This window comes from Mobula hypostoma, chromosome 5 (assembly GCF_963921235.1).
Source record: "Mobula hypostoma chromosome 5, sMobHyp1.1, whole genome shotgun sequence".
NCBI classification, from domain to species: domain Eukaryota; kingdom Metazoa; phylum Chordata; class Chondrichthyes; order Myliobatiformes; family Myliobatidae; genus Mobula; species Mobula hypostoma.
In genome coordinates this window covers 18807531-18825754 of record NC_086101.1, presented here as the reverse complement: position 1 = coordinate 18825754, position 18224 = coordinate 18807531, and the positions used below count along the sequence as shown (strand labels likewise).

The window sequence follows — 18224 nt, the reverse complement described above, 5'->3', positions numbered from 1 at the left end:
GTCAATATCACAAATGACCTGACTTGGTCCAACCAAGCAGAGTCCACTGCCAAGAAGGCCCACCAGCACCTTTACTTCCTGAGAAAACTGAAGAAATTTGGCCTGTCCCCTAAAATCCTCACTAATTTTTATAGATGCACCGTAGAAAGCATTCTTCTAGGGTGCATCACAACTTGGTATGGAAGTTGTCCTGTCCAAGACCGGAAGAAGCTGCAGAAGATCGTGAACACAGCCCAGCACATCCAACAAACCAATCTTCCGTCCTTGGACTGACTTTACACCGCACACTGTCGGAGCAGTGCTGCCAGGATAATCAAGGACACGACCCAGCCAGCCAACACACTTTTCGTCCCTCTTCCCTCCGGGAGAAGGCTCAGGAGGCCAGATTTGGGAACAGCTTCTTTCCAACTGTGATAAGACTGCTGAAAGGATCCTGACCCGGATCTGGGCCGTGCCCTCCAAATATCCAGACTGCCTCTTGGTTTTTTGCACTACCTTACTTTCCCTTTTCTAATTATGATTTATAATTTTAATTTTTTCATATTTACTATCGATTTGTACTCCAGGGAGTGCGAAGCGCAGAATCAAATATCGCTGTGATGATTGTATGTTCTAGTATCAATTGTCTGGTGACAATAAAGTATAAAGTATAAAATACAATCAGAATTTCACCCTAAATCATTAATGCCTTTGGGGCTCAGTATGTTCATGCTACGGTTATTCCCTTTTAACAATCTACCAAAGGATGGTATTTCCTGGTGGGTGACCATTTTAATTCCTATCCCCATTCCTGTTCTGACATGTCAGTTCACAGCCTCATCTTCTGTTACAATGAGACTACTCTCAGGGTGAAGGAGCAGTACCTCGTATTGGTAGCTTCCAACCTGATGGCATGAACATTGATTTCTCCTTCCGGTAATTTCTTCCTCTTTTCTATTTCTTTCCCCTCCCCTTTCCTCTTCTCTCATTCCCCACTTGGCCTCTTTACCTCTTCTCACCTGCCTTTCACTTCCTCCTTGTGCCCCTTCTCCTTCCTCTTCTCCCATGGTCATTCTCCTCTCCAATCAAATTCCTTCCTCTCCAGCCCTTCACGTTTCCCTCCTACCTGGCTTCACCTACCTACCACCTTCTAACTACCCTCCTTCCCTGCCTCCCCCCCCCCCACCTTTATATTCGGGCTTCTGCCCCCTTCGGTTCCACACCTGGTCTCAGCCCAAAACGTCGACTGCTTATTCATTGTCCGAGATGCTGCCTGACCTGCTGAGTTGAGTGTGTTCCTCTGGATTTCCAGCATCTGCAGAATCTCTTGTGCTTACCGAAGGATGGAGTGATAAAGAAGCTGGCTGAAAAAAGTCAGCAGAACAGGTGGAGGCAAAGGCATAGCTGACATCTGTCACGTCACCTCCACAGATGGAATTGGTTATTACACAATGCATTCAGATAGAATATGGTAAAACAGTAACGATGCAGAACGAAGTGTAAAAGTGCAGTACAGGTAAACAGCAAGACCATGATGAGGTAGATTGTGATGTCGGGAGTCCATCTTATCATACAAGAGATCCATTCAAGAGCTTCACAACAGCGGGGTAGAAGCTGTCCTTGGGCCTGGTGGTAGGTGCTTTCACAGGCTTCTATATCTTCTACCCAATGGGAGAGGGGAAAAGACAGAATATCCTGGACGGGTGGGTCTTTGATTATACTGCCTGCTTTACTGAGGCAACGAGAAGCGTTGACAGAATCCGTGGTGGAAATGCAAGACATTGCAGACACTGGAATCTGGAGTAACACACAAAGTGCTGGAGGATCTCAGTGGGTCAGTCGGTATCTGGGGAGGGAAACAGGCTGCCGATGTTTTGGTTGGGTTGAGGCTGAAAACAAGAGGGGGATAGCCGACAAATTCTTCCAACAGTTTGCCCGTGCTATCGCTTCCAGCATCTGCTGGCTCTTGCGTCTCCCTTCCAGAGGGTAGGCTATTAATACATCACCCCAGTGAGATAAGTAACAGTGCAGACTAGCAGTCAGGGTCTTTGCTGTTCTGTATGCCTTAGTGTCACACTGAGACACAGGAGGAGCTCCATGGTTTAAGATGTTAATACCAGCTACGTGCTGACAATTTATTATAGAACCTTGCAACCCCAAAGGAGGTCCAGCGTGCCTGTGCTGGCTCTTTGAAAGAGCTCACCAATTAGCACCACTCCCACGCTCATTCCCCACTGCTCTATATAACTCTACCCTCAGACAGTGAGAGAGCGCTCTCTCGGAAGGTCACTGCCAATTCTATATCCATCACCGCTTCACTGATGAAAATTTTAAAAAACTACTGCACGAAATCCAACATAAACTGTTGTAACACCCTGCAGGCCAGGCAGATTCTCAGTGTAGGGCAGGGGGTCCCACCCTTTTTCATGCCGTGGACCAATACCATTAAGCAAGGACTCCGTGAACCCCAGCTTGAGAACCCCTGCTGTAGAGTCACACAATGCAGAAACAGGCTCTTCGGCCCACTGAGTCCATGCTGACCATTAACCACCCCTTTACACTTGTCCTTTCATTCCTGTCAACTCCCCCCAGATATTACCACCCACTGGCAGCGATCTTCAGCAGCCAAGTTACCCCCGACCTGGGAGCCTTTGGGAAATGGAAGGCAGCTGGAGCACCACACAGTCACACGTGAAAACTCCACACGGACAGCACTGAAGGTTAGATAACTGAACCAGCATCTTTATTTCAATAGGTGTAGACTGAGTGACAATATTACCTGCTTTCATTACTCTATCAGGCAATGCATGTCTGACCACAATCACATGAAACAAGATGACTCAGCAAGTAATAACACAGAACATTTGGAACTTCAGACAATACAGCACAGTATAGACCCTTTGGCCCACAACGTTGTGCCGATTTTTTTAACCAAGATCACTCGAACCCTTCCTTCCCACTTAGCCCTCCATTTATCTTTCATGCACAAGCCTATCTAAGGGTTTCTTAAATGTCCTAATGTATCTGCTTCTACCAGCACCCTGGCAGCGTCTTCCATGCATTTACCACTCTCTGTGTAAAAAAAACCTATTTCTAACATCTCCTCTATAATTTCTTCCAATCACCTTAAACTTATAGCCTCTTGTGATTAGCCATTTCCACCTTGGGAAAAGGTACTGGCTGTCCACTCTGTCTCTGCCTCTTATCATCTTATATACTGCTATCAAGTCACCTCTCATCCTTCTTCACTCCAAAGAGAAAAGCCCAAGCTCACTCAACCCCACCTCAATAAGACATGCTCCCTAATCCAGGTATCATCCTGATAAATCTCCTCTAAATCTTCCACGTCCTTCCTACAATGAGGCAACTAGAATTGAACACACCTTGGATTTAATTTCCAGGAGCAGGGCCAAGTGATGAGGCGCAAGGTTAAATGGGATGCTTTCAGATGAGATGTTGAATATAGTCTGCCCATCCTACGAGACGTGCAGTGCCCCTCGGTCAACCTGCAGGATTAGCGATGAGGGATCCAAGGCACCAAATAACTAGATGAACTGGTTATTGACTGTGCAGAATGACCCTTGCATTTGTCCACACAACACTCACTGTGCGTCAATTACCTTTCGAGAGCACCGCGAGGTCTCTGAGTGCTGTGTAAATATAATTGTTGTCAAGTGCCTCTTTCACTGTACAATGGGCATTTCATTGTCAAGGTCACTTCAAGAGCGGCTGCAGTGATTGAGTGAGACTCACAGTGAGCGACTGAGGGGAGTTAACTGCAGTACTCGGGGCTGTGCTTATTCTGATCACAGGACCCTGTTGGACATTGGTCATGTGGAATTGGCTCAGTGGTTCATTGGCGAGAGCGACGGTGGGGGAGCTGTGTTGCTTTGGTTGGTGCGTAGACCAGGCCCTCATGCCGCGGTGCTGCCTGTTGCAGACGAGTGAGGCGATGCGGGAGAGAGCGGAGGCCTCTATGGGCGCACAGGAACCTGTGACGGGTTGGGGCTGCACCCCACCCACGGGTACTTCCCCCCAGTGTTTGCTTGGTGGACGACAAGCTGGACCAGGATAATATCCTATGCTACTCAGGGACTTGGGCTATGTTATTTTTTTAATTGTGTTTTTTCTGCTAACGTAACTATGCATTACGTGCTGTGTGCTGTTGGTAGTGTGTTTTTCACCTTGGCCCCAGAGGAACACTCTTTCATTCGGCTGTATTCATGAATGTGGTTGAATGAAAATTAAACCTGAATGAACTGAATAGGCCTGCCTAAGCATGGTATCAGGTTGGTTTACATGTAGCAAGATATAATGAATAGCTTGTCTTGCATACAGATCACATCATTACACCGTGCACAGAGCCAGGATAAGGTAAAATAATAACAATGAAGAATTAAAGGCACCAAAACTGTGCTGTGTTAGCAAACTATAGTGCAGGGTAGGTGATGAGGCCAACAGTCCAGCTGATCATACGGGAGGTCTGTTCAAGGGTCTGCTAACAGCAGGATAGAAGCTCTTCTTCAGCTTGGTGGTGCGTGCTTTCAGACTCTTGCATCTTCTGTCTGATGGGAGAGGGGAGAAGACAGAATGTCCAGGGTGGGTGGGGTCTTCGATTGGGCTGCTGATTTACTGAGGCACTGAGAAGCTGAGAAGTCCAGATACAGTCCACGGAGTCCACAGAGCTGGTTCCTGTGATGTGCGAAGCCGTGTCCACAACTAACTCTCTGCAGTTTCTTGCGGTCACGTGCTGAGCATTTGCCAGAGATGGAAAGCTTTCTGTGATGCATTGATGAAAGTCAGTTGGAGTTGACGGGGATATGCTGAACTTCTTTAGCCTCCTGAGGAAGTAGAGGTATTAATGAGTTTTCTTGGCCGTGGTTGGACCAGGAATGGCTATTGGAGATACTCACATCAAGGAACCTGAAGCTTTCAATCCTCTCAACCTCAACACAATGGATATACGGTATAAACAGAAATACGTGTCCCTCCCGCCCCCCCCCCACTTTATGAAGTCAATGACCAGCCCAATTGTTCTGTTGACATTGTTGTCATGAGGTCACTGGGTTGCCATGGCCTTGGAAACATCGCACTGGAAACTGCTCGGAAACAGTAACGCTCGAGCTTTTGGAAGGGAGCTGGACAGTTATACAAGGGCACTGGTTGTGATGCAACACGGTCTCCTGCCATGGGTAAAATTCGATATAAACCTTCCCACACGTCAGTACTCAACCTTGCTGGAGTACTGCAGCTGTGCCTTATATCAGTTTAGTGCTGTTACTTAATTCTGTCTTCAATCTTTCCTCTTGATAGCTCCCACCTAATAATCACCTTCCCCCTCCCCTCTACTCTTTCAGTCCAGCTGAAGGTCTCGGCCCAAAACGGTGACCTCCATTTCCCTCCACAGGTAACGCGATATGATAGAGGAGCAGAATTGGGCCATTCTGCCCATCAAGGCAGCTGCCCCATTAAATCATGGCTGATTTGTTTTGGCTCTCAAACTAATTTGCCCGGCAACCCTTAATCCCCTCACCAATTAAGAGCCAATCAATCTCTGCCCTAAGCACACCCGACATCCTGCACAGTCGTCTGTGGCAATGAATTTCCAGAGATTCACCACTCTCTGGCCGAAGAAATTCCTTCTTATCTCAGTTCTAAAGGGACGTTCTTTGATTCTGATGCTATGTATTAGCTTCTAAACTCTACAGCAAATGAAAAAGTCCCCCGTGTCCAGTCTATCCAGGCCTTTCAGTATTCAGTCGGTTAGGTAGACACTGTCTGATCCACCGAGTTCTTCCAGCAGTTTGTTTCTGTGCTCCAGATTCCAGCACCCGCAGCCTCTTGTATTTACTGTGTGTCCTTGCTGCAACTTTATCTGCTCACTTTATGGATCGACCTGTGTCCCTGCCTGGAGGCACTCACTCCCCTCCTCTCTCTGAAATTATGTCAATGACTTTCCTCTGGAAGTCATGCACACAAGATCATTTCTTGAGCAATTAATTAAATTCAACTTGTTCCCAGCATCTTGCTCTCTCCCTGAGACTTTGCCCTGGGTTTATGCAGATGTAAGGACATAATCTATAACATCACCGCGGGAGGGATGTCTTTACGCTGATTAAATTTGGAAACTGACTGAAATTTCACACCTCAACCAAGGTCTCAACCTTGGTTCGGTGGTCACCTCTCTCGCTCGCTCGTCGAGGGTCTGGAGAGCTCCAGACACCGGTGAGCTTCACAGACAGAGGGCAATATCTAGACCCACGCTCCCCGGGCAAAGTGTGGATTGTTACTCTATTTAGGTCAACTGAAGACTCTCTCAGCACAGCACTACTGGGACCCTCACCACCAAGTACAGGCCCTCTTCTCGCACTACCATCAGGGAGGAAGTACAGGAGCTTGAAGACCCACACTCAACGTTTTAGCAACAGATTCTTTCCCATTCCCAACAGACTTCTGAACAGTCCCTGAATACCAGCACAGTAGTCTTCTTTAACATTGCTTTTTTTTATTGTAACTTACAGCAAATTTTATGTCTTGCACCAGACTGTTGTCACAAAAACAACAAATTTCACGACATACAGTATGTCGGTGATAATAATAAATCTGATTCTGAGAGGAACTCCTCTGAACCGTTCCCCATTCCTTATGCACACACAGCACCCTCCCCAGCCCTAGGGCCACCAAGATGGACCCTTGACCTCACAGTCTACCTGACTATGATCTTGTACCTTACTGTCTACCTGCACTGCACTTTCTCCGTAGCTGTTACACTTTATTCTGCACTTTGTCATCGTTTCACCTTGTACTGACTCAGAGCACTGGGCAATGAATTGAACAGTATACAAGACAGTACATGCGGCAATAACAAACCATTTCCAATTCCTCCCATCCTCGGTGGTTGACAGAGCTCACTATGTACAAACTGGCTCAAGTCCTGATTGTCACAGTTAGTGTACAGTTCTGGGGTTGAGGTGTGGGACGGTGTCCAGGTTCCGTGTAAAAAGACACTACAAAAATACCAGATCTTGCCTCTCTCTCTCTTTTACACCTGTATTTTCAGCACCTCGATACCTGCTGCCTGCGGACTCTGTCCCAAGAGCAAAGATCAGTTACATGCTTAAAAGAGCCTTTGCCCAAACCTACACTCACCGGGACGCCTGTTTGTTACAGGTTACCAGGCAGCCAGGAGTGGGAACTAAGACAATTCTGCTCCCTCTGCATCCAGAAGGTCAGGGCCAGAGAACATGTCTGGTCTCCACGCTCTTGATCCAGCACAAAGCCAAGGTCGGAGCCCGGGGCCCAAGAGGTTGAGCGTGTCCCTGATGACCATCACCAATGTTTTCAGACGCACTTCAGAAGAAGTTGTGGAGAATTGTGAACACAGCACCACGAAAACCAGCCTCCCCTCTGCTGAACACACACAAAATGCTGGAGGAACTCAGCAGCCAGGCGGCATCTACGGGAAACAGTCGACGTTTCGGGCCGAAACCTTTCGGCAGGGCTGGACTCCCCTGTCTACGCTTCTCACTGCTTTGGGAAAACCACCAATGTAATCGTGGACCAATCCCACCCAGGACATTCTCTCTCCCGCACCCCCACCCCTCCGTCAAGGGCAGAATACACAAAAGCTTGAGCGCACACACCACCAGGTTCAAGGACAGCTCCTATTCCTCTGTTGTCAAGACTACTGGATGGTCCTTATACGTGAAAGGTGAATGCTTGATCCCTCAACCTATCGTGTCGTGGCCCTTGCACTCTAACTGCAACACTCTATTTTGTGTATCGCTTTCTTTTTCACTACCTTGATATGCTAATAGATGGCATGTAAAACAAAAGTTTTTAACTGTATCTCGTCACACGTGACAATAGCAACCCCATACCGAACTGGAGCATTTGGGATCACGGGGAGAACGTGCAAACTCTGCACAGACAGCACCCGAGGTCAGTTTCATACTGGGATCAACTCTGCGGCTGGCACTAATACCAACACACTGAACGATGCCAAGCAGACGCGGGCTGGGTTGGCACGGGGATGGGAGGTGGCCCAAGTCAGCCCAGAACAACACTGGGGACGTGGCCTGTCCTGACCACCACCCGCCCCCTCCCCCAGAGCCAGAACGAGAGCGAGTCTCAATCACTTGGCAAATTCCCTGCGGCAACTGGACCGACGGAGGTGGCTGGGAGAACAGCAGGTGCGAGGAGCAGGCTGCAATATCATTTACGGCCATTAATTTCTTCCAGCTAAGTAAATGACGTGTTACGATCAGGCGCTGTGCCTGGACTTTAATTAGATCGTGTCCTAAAGGTACAACAATAAGCTCATTTCTCGCAGCCGCGAATCTCTTTCTCATCCTCTGGTACCCGTGTTTGCAAATGTTTAACTCTCTCAGCTTCTCGCTGAGTTTAACTCTCTGCCAACAAACAGCTGAGATTAAGCCTGATGCCATTGGACTAATCGCCTGCATACCTGGTAAGTAATACACTTTCTGAGGAAGGTCCTGTATTTTTATAGAAAAGTAATTTTCTGCATGTTGGTGCAACCAGCAAGACTGACAGTTATAGCCCCTGGTGGAGGCAGTGAGGGCTCTCTCTGCACCATTGCACCAAGTATCAAGCACCCATCTATACTCACCCTCCTTTCCTTTACCCTGCCCACCACGTCCCATTCTCCCCTCTCCATCCTGAGTTCACCTACCACCCACCCGCACAACAGGGAAAATTTACAGCAGCCAATTAACCCTCCAATTCACACCTCTTGGAACTGGAGCATCCACAAGGACATGAAGCAAACCCAAAGAGGGCGGACGTGGCCAATACGAGGGGGCATAATTTCAAGGTGATTGGAGGAAAGTACAGGGGGGGATGTCAGAGGCAAGTTATTATTACAGAGTGGAAGGTGCATGGGACGTACAACCAGAGACGATGGTAGACAGATACACTACAGACATTTAAGAGACTTTTAGATAGGCACATGGATAAAATTTTTAAAAGAATTATGTGTGGGGAAGGGTTAGACTGATTTTGAAGTAGGTTAAAAGGGCAGCACAACACTGTGGGCTGCAGGGCCTGTACTGCTCTAAGTTCGAACCCCAAGTGTTCACAGGGAGAATAGATGAACTCCACAGACAGCACCCGAGGGCAGTGCCGGGATGAACCCAAGTGTTCATAGGGAGAACATGCAAACTTCACACAGACAGCTCTGGAGGTCAGTGCTGGGATGAACCCAAGGGTTCACAGGAAGAACAGATGAACTGCACACAGACAGCTCTGGAGGTCAGTGCTGGGATGAACCCAAGGGTTTCACAGGGAGAACATGCGAACTCCACACGGACAGCACCCGAGGGCAGGATCGATGCCCAATCTCAGGAGCCGTGAGGCAGCGGCTCCACCCAAGGTGCCACTGTGCCCCAGATTTGGAATGTCACTCACCAGGCAGAGTGACAGCATTTCATCCCAGTCCTAAACTCGTTCCCGAAGCTTACAGACTGTCCAGGTTCAAGAAAAGCTGGGCAAGTTCGTCTGGGCCCACCAGATGAAGCCCTCTGGATGTCAAGCTCAATCAGTGCAATAGGATTTAATACAGAAAAACTGTAGCCAGTTGGGAAGAATCAAAGCTCAACCAATCACGGCTGAGGCCAAAATCATGATTAGTTTCAGTCACCCCTTTATGGGAAAATGCTAGGAAACAGGAAAGGGTGCAGAATAGGTTTACGACGGTGCTGCCAGGACTTGAGGGACGAAGTTATAGGAGAGGCTGAACAGGCTTGGACTTTATTCCTTGGAGCACAGGAGACTGAGGGGTGATCTTACGGAGGTGTATAAGGGGCATAGATAGAGTGAATGCACACAATCTTTCTCCCAGAGTGGGGAAATTGAGGGCGTTGGTTTAAGATGAGAGGAGAAAGGTTTAACAGGAACTTGAGGGCAATTTTTTTTTTTTTTTTTAACACTAAGGTGGTGAGTATGTGGAATAAGCTGCCAGAGGAAGTAGTTAAGGCAGGTACAATAACAGCTTATAAGAAATGTATCTGGATAAGAAAAGACTAGAAGGTAATGGGGAAAATGCAGGCAAATGGGACTAGCCTAGATGGGTGGCATGCATGAGATGGGCTGAAGGGCCTGTTTCTGCACTTTTCAACCCATTTCAAAGCATACTTCCAATAACTGGTGTGGGGGGGGGGGGGGAACACTGTGGCACAGGTAGAGTGGCTGCATCACAGATCCAGAGACACAGGTTCAATCCCAACCTCTGGCACTGCCTGAGTGGAGTTTGTATTCACCCCCAGGTGCTACCAGTTTCCTCCTCCATCCCAAAGGTACAATACGGGGGGTGGGGGGCGGGGAATAATGGGAATGTCGAGAGGGTAGGATTAATACTAAAACTGAGAAGTGCAGACAGGGGCAGAGGGGTGGAGGGTTTGTTACTGTGCCTGTATCTCTATCAACTTCTGGTCTGTTGCAAAGTTAAATACCCAGAACTCCAAAGTAAACTGCATTAACCTTATTAAATGGAGGATCTGCCTCTGAAGTCTGATGCTTGGAGCTGATAGCCTAGAGAACTGCGAAAGGATCTGACCATATACACAGAATGGAAATAGGCCCTTCAGCCCAACTTAACCATGCTGACCACAATGCCAGTCTAAGCCAAGCCATTTAAGGTGGCGCAGAGCAGGTCTTTATCCCCCAGAATGGAGGAGATTGAGGGGTGACCTGATAGATATAGAAGATTGAGAGGGGCATACACGCGTTTGTAAATAGAGTAAAAGCTCATAGTCTTCCGAGGGAGGGCATGCTTAAGACAAGAGGGAATAGATTTAAAGTCAGAAGTGTGCAATCAGTCACAGGAAGAAAATGCAAACTGCACACAGACATCACCCAAGCACGACCAAATTCCGGCCTCAGGAGCTGTGAGATGGCGGCAGCTTCTTCACACAAAGGGTGATGAGTGTTTGGAACAAGCTGCCAGAAAGGTGGGCACATTAGCAATGTTTAAAAGCTATTTACACAAATACATGGATAGGAGCGGTTCGAAGGGCAATGGGCCAAACACAGGCAGATGGGTCTAGTGCACTCAGCAACACAGTTGGCATGGACGAGCTGGGCCAAAGGCCATGTTTTCAAGCTCTGTGACTCTAACTCTCGTTCCATTTCCCCCAGGGTTGGCCATATCCCCGCTAAGCAATTCTTATCCACGTACCCGTGTAAGTATCTACGTGCTGAACAATGGGGGCAGCAAACATTCACTAAGCCAGTCCAAACACAGGAAGAGAGACTGAATAGATTGGGCCTATTTCATCTGGCACTCAGAAGAATGAGAGGAGATCTCTTCGAAATTGACACAACTCTAATAGATTTTGACAAGATAGATGGTTTCCCAGGTGAGGAACCTAGTATCAGCAGCCTTCTGTATCAGAACAAGGGGAAGACTGCAGGACTAAGTTATTTCTCTGCACAGAGGGTGCTGAGGGTGCTGAGAAGGTGTAATCGCTTTACAGTGTCAGCAATTACCGATTGGAGTTCGATTCCCACCACAATCTGTAAAGCATGTTGTACATTCTCCCCGTGACTGCATAGGTTTCCTTTGGGGCCTCTGCTTTCCTCCCACATTCCAAAGATGTACGGTTAGGGTTAGGGCTAAAGATTATCTGTATTTGTCACATTTACATCAAAACATACAATGGATGCGTCACTTGTGTCAAATCAATTCAGCGAAGATTGTGCTGGGCGACCAAGCTGTGGGCATGATATGTTGGCACTAGCAGTGTCTTCAGAACACTCCTCCCGATTTGTTTTGACACAAAAAATGCATTTTCATGTACGTTTAGAAGTTTCAATGTGCATGTGACAATAAAGCTAATCTCTATCTCTAGCATTTTCCGGGAGAGGTTGCTGAGGAAGAGATCACCCATGATCTCCAGAAAGCACGAGGTAACCTTGTGGGACCAGATGTCCAACTTCTACTCATGTTCTTTCTTCTCCCAACTCTTCCATCGGCCAGAAGATACAAAAGCCCGAAAGCACGTTCTACCAGGCTTAAGGACTTTTCTATCCTTGGGTACAATAAGAATGACTCTTGAGCTCACAATCTAGCTCTTTAAGAAGATTAAGGAGCAGAAGATTAGTTTTATTTGTCAAACTGTGAAATGCATTGTTTCTGTCGAACCACAGCAGCGAAGATTGTGCTGGGACACATTTCCGGCACCACAGAATGCCCCCAGCTCACTGACCTGAACCATATGCCTTTGGAATGTGGGAGGAAACCGGAGCAGCTGGCCACAGGGAGAACATACAAACTCTTTTCAGGAAATGAACCCCAATCGGTGACCGCTGACACTATAAAGCGATTGCGCTCACCACTGTGCCTTATTGCCTATGACCTTGCAGCCTCCCTGCACGTTACAGTTGATTCTGCACTCTGTTATTGTTTCACCTTGTGCTACTTCAATGCACAGTTCCAGTGAATTGTTTGCTATGGATGGTCTGCAAGACAAGTTTTTCACCATATCGCAGTACCCGTGACAATCATAAACCAATTTAACATCCTTCCAGAGCCTGAAGAGTTACCAGTTGGTCTGGAGCTCCCAGGGCAAATGCAGGTCTCAAATCAGTGCCCCAGATGGCTTCAGAAGTGAGCAGAAACAGGAATTTCACAACCATCACACTGAGGCAAGATTACGTGACAAAACTATTCTCAGCCGTCCTCCAGAGAGACAGGAAAAAAGCAGGGCGAAGGCATCGATTGCATACCTGAGAACCCGAAAGCAATGATTGCGCAGTCGATTCTGGCAAGAGAACAACTCATTATAAAGCGTTCAGGTGCCAGAAATCAGTCATCTCACTGCCTCTTTATTCTCTGGATGTAGGCGTTGCTGGAAAGGCTGCCCGTCTGCAGTTACTCACTCCCCCCCTGAGATATTGCAGCCCCGGCTGGAGACTCCTACCAACCACTGCCCGAGGGCAGCCGAGAGTCAACCTCTGGCAGTTCCCTGGGGGGGGGATGACATGGCTCAGGGGAAACATATTCTGAATGTGCAAGAGGCAGTTTAAAAATAAACTAACAAACAAGAATCAAAGGACTGAAGCCAATGAAGATTTTCACACAGAAGGTGAGATCTGTCTGTAAAAATCTGCTCCAGAGGGAATGCAAATTACTGACTCATTGAAGCACTGTTGGCTGCCAGAACAGAAGATTAGGTATTGAAGGCTGAGCCCTGGACCATAACCGTGTTACAGGGTTCACCTGATCATATACTGGGTCAATAGCACATGCACAGGGAAAGTTTGGCTGACTCACCTCCCACCGTTCCATAGCGTACTTGTCCAGGGAGGGGATGTCTCGAGCGTGCTTGTCTGGTCCCAGCTGGCTTGTGTCATCTGCCCATGTTTTACCCCTGTGGAACAGGGCATATTTATCTGTTAGAATCAAAGCCACTGGTCCCCATCTATAACAGAGGGGCATCAAAACATTTCCCATTCCCCAACATAGGGACACCCACCACTTCACTCATTGACAATAACACAGGGACGCCCACTTCACCCATCGCCAATAACACAGGGACACCCACCATTTCACCCATCCCCAGTAACATGGGGACACCCACCATTTCACCCATCCCCAATAACACAGGGACACCCACCATTTCACCCATCCCCAATAACACAGGGACACCCACCACTTCCACATCCCCAATAACACAGGGGCACCCACTTCACCCATCCCCAATAACACAAGGGCACCCACCACTTCACCCATTCCCAATAACACAGGGGAACCCACTTCACCCATCCCCAGTAACACAGGGACACCCACTTCACCCATCCCCAATAACACAGGGACACTCACCATTTCACCAATCCCCAATAACACAGGGGCACCCACCATTTCACCCATCCCCAATAACACAGGGGCACCCACTTCACCCATCGCCAATAACACAGGGACACCCACCATTTCACCCATCCCCAATAACACAAGGGCACCCACCACTTCACCCATCCCCAATAACACAGGGACATCCACTTCACCCATCCCCAATAACACAGGGGCACCCACTTCACCCATCCCCAGTAACACAGGGACACCCACTTCACCCATCCCCAATAACACAGGGGCACCCACCATTTCACCCATCCCCAATAACACAGGGGCACCCACTTCACCCATCGCCAATAACACAGGGACACCCACCATTTCACCCATCCCCAATAACACAGGGGCACCCACTTCACCCGTCGCCAATAACACAAGGGCACCCACCATTTCACCCATCCCCAGTAACATGGGGACATCCACCATTTCACTCATCCCCAATAACACAGGGACACCCACCATTTCACCCATCCCCAGTAACATGGGGACACCCACCATTTCACTCATCCCCAATAACACAGGGACACCCACCACTTCACCCCTCCCCAATAACACAGGGACACCCACTTGACCCATCGCCAATAACACAGGGACACCCACCACTTCACTCATCCCCAATAACACAGGGACATCCACCATTTCACCCATCCCCAATAACACAGGGGCACCCACCATTTCACCCATCCCCAATAACACAGGGACAACCACTTCACCCATCCCCAATAACACAGGGACACCCACTTCACCCATCCCCAATAACACAGGGACACCCACCATTTCACCCATCCCCAATAACACAGGGGAACCCACATCACCCATCCCCAGTAACACAGGGATACCCACTTCACCCATCCCCAATAACACAGGGGCACCCACTTCACCCATCCCCAATAACACAGGGGCACCCACTTCACCCATCCCCAAAAACACAGGGGCACCCACTTCACCCATCCCCAATAACACAGGGACATCCACCATTTCACTCATCCCCAATAACACAGGGGCACCTACTTCACTCATCCCCAATAACACAGGGACATCCACTTCACCCAACCCCAATAACACAGGGACATCCACTTCACCCATCCCCAATAACACAGGGGCACCGACTTCACCCATCCCCAATAACACAGGGGAACCCACTTCACCCATCCCCAGTTACACAGGGGCACCCACTTCACCCATCCCCAATAACACAGGGGCATCCACTTCACCAATCCCCAATAACACAGGGACACCCACCATTTCACTCATCCTCAATAACACAGGGGCACCCATCATTTCACCCATCCTCAATAACATCGGGATACCCACTTCACCCATCCCCAATAACACAGGGGCACCCACTTCACCCATCCCCAAAAACACAGGGGCACCCACTTCACCCATCCCCAATAACACAGGGACATCCACCATTTCACTCATCCCCAATAACACAGGGACATCCACTTCACCCAACCCCAATAACACAGGGACATCCACTTCACCCATCCCCAATAACACAGGGGCACCCACTTCACCCATCCCCAATAACACAGGGGCACCCACTTCACCCATCCCCAATAACACAGGGGAACCCACTTCACCCATCCCCAGTAACACAGGGGCACCCACTTCACCCATCCCCAATAACACAGGGGAACCCACTTCACCCATCCCCAATAACACAGGGGCATCCACTTCACCCATCCCCAATAACACAGGGGCATCCACTTCACCAATCCCCAATAACACAGGGACACCCACCATTTCACTCATCCTCAATAACACAGGGGCACCCATCATTTCACCCATCCTCAATAACATCGGGATACCCACTTCACCCATCCCCAATAACACAGGGGCACCCACTTCACCCATCCCCAATAACACAGCGGTACCCACCATTTCACCCATCCCCAATAACACAGGGACATCCACCACTTCACTCATCCCCAATAACACAGGGACATCCACCATTTCACTCATCCCCAATAACACAGGGACATCCACTTCACCCAACCCCAATAACACAGGGACATCCACTTCACCCATCCCCAATAACACAGGGGCACCCACTTCACCCATCCCCAATAACACAGGGGCATCCACTTCACCAATCCCCAATAACACAGGGACACCCACCATTTCACTCATCCTCAATAACACAGGGGCACCCATCATTTCACCCATCCTCAATAACATCGGGATACCCACTTCACCCATCCCCAATAACACAGGGGCACCCACTTCACCCATCCCCAATAACACAGCGGTACCCACCATTTCACCCATCCCCAATAACACAGGGACATCCACCACTTCACTCATCCCCAATAACACAGGGACATCCACCATTTCACTCATCCCCAATAACACAGGGACATCCACTTCACCCATCCCCAATAACACAGGGGCACCCACTTCACCCATCCCCAATAACACAGGGGCATCCACTTCACCAATCCCCAATAACACAGGGACACCCACCATTTCACTCATCCTCAATAACACAGGGGCACCCATCATTTCACCCATCCTCAATAACACAGGGATACCCACTTCACCCATCCCCAATAACACAGGGGCACCCACTTCACCCATCCCCAATAACACAAGGGCACCCACCACTTCACTCATCCCCAATAACACAGGGACACCCACTATTTCACCCATGCCCAGTAACACAGGGGCACCGACTTCACCCATCCTCAATAACAAAAGGTGCATCTACCACCTTGTACTTCTTCCTCCCCTCCTCCCACCTTCATAGTCTGACTCCTTCCCCCTTCTGTTCCAGTCCTGATGAAGGGTCTCGGTTCGAAACATCGACTGTTTACTCTTTTCCATGGATGCCGCCTGTCCTGCTGAGCTCCTCCAGCATTTTGTGTGTGCTGATTCAAATAGGTGTAGATTTACTCTGTATTGAACCCGCATTATGTCTGCTCTGGCAGTATTTAATACAGAGCACTTTGTACCTGTGCTTGGCTCGACAATTTGAACTGATGGTGTAGAGAAGACATCGCTTTGTACCTGGTTCACTTCTACTTAGTTCTGGATGTTTGTTACTGACAATAGATGTCCTAAACAGAAAGTGCTCCATTTCCAAAAGCACAAGTACTTTGGATTGTAAAATGATTTTTTAAATGTGTGATAATTTTCTAACGATTAAATTAATGGCTTAGCCAAGATACCATTGCTATGGTTACTAAAAGCATTGGTAACTTAATTGCTGAAAATTGAGGTCTACTTGAGCAAGGCCCTAATCTCTTTGGTGACAAAGCAACTGCTTCATCTAAAGCCCTGGGAGGAAAGAGTCACTGAGATCCCAGTGTAAGCATGAAGAACCTTATCAACAGGAACAGCTCTGCTCTGGAATGAGACCGGAAGCTGCCTTGTGTCCGCAGGCAGCTTTGGAGTGGAACCTGAATGACTTGGGGACCTAGGGATGAGAGTGGGGACAAAGGGTTGGAGTTAAGACCATAAGACGTAGGAACAGAATTAGGCCATTCGGCCCATCTGACCATGGTTCAACAACTCCATTCTCCTGCCTTGCCACCCTCACATTTGATGCTCTTATTAATCCATCTCTCCTATAAATATACCCAATGACGTGACATCCACAACCATCTGCAGCAATTAATTCTGCAGATTCACCACCCTCTGGCTCCTCATCTCTCAAGAGCTTGATGATTGATGTTTAATATGCTGTGTGTTATTTGTTCTTTTATTTCCCCCACACATTTGACAGTCTTGTTGAGTGCTTCTTTGTTTTGTGGCTGCCTGCAAAAAGATGAATCTCAGGGTTGTATACTCTATATGTACTTTGGTAATAAATGTGCTTTGACCTTGAACTTGAAACGCAAGAGATTCTGCAGATGCTGGAGATCCAGAGCATCTCACTCACACGCAACGTGTGGAGGGACTCAGCAGCTCAGACTGCATCTGTAGAGAGGAATAAACAGTCGACGTTTTGGTCTGAGCCCCTTCGTCAGGACGATCATCGCTGTTCTAAAGTAACATCCTTCTATTCTGAGGCTGTGCTTTAGTGTTTTCAGGCCGACAGAAGAGAAGAACAGATTGTGTATGGGGTGGGCAGTGTTTTTGATTATTAAGGCAGTGAGATTTAGGCAGTGCTTGTGACAATAAACCAGTTAGAGCCCCGTGCCGTGGTCACTTACCCACCGAGCAGTGCAATGCGCAGGTTCTCTTTGAAGATTGGATTGAGGATCAGGCCCTGGAGCCCACCGGGGAGCTGCTGGGAATGCCAGAGTCGTAGTCCCGTCAGGATGCTCATGCAGTCGTTGTGGTCGCTGGAGGGCGGGGGGAGGGGTGACAGCAGAGAGGTCAGTAATAAGATGGACTCTTGACCTCATAATCTACATTGCTATGACTT

The 18224-nt window shown here is 48.5% G+C and overlaps 1 protein-coding gene across 1 annotated transcript in view; it reads right to left on the bottom strand.

Annotated features, from left to right (window-relative positions):
* The window catches only part of gtf2h4 (general transcription factor IIH, polypeptide 4), a 141790-nt gene that overhangs the window by 77650 nt on the left and 45916 nt on the right, over positions 1 to 18224 (bottom strand). Inside the window, exons 5-6 of the mRNA XM_063048137.1 lie at positions 18010 to 18141; positions 13274 to 13370 (exon numbers count right to left, since the gene is read on the bottom strand). Coding sequence (XP_062904207.1) covers positions 13274 to 13370; positions 18010 to 18141 — 229 coding nt within the window. The remainder of the gene's footprint in view (positions 1 to 13273; positions 13371 to 18009; positions 18142 to 18224) is intronic.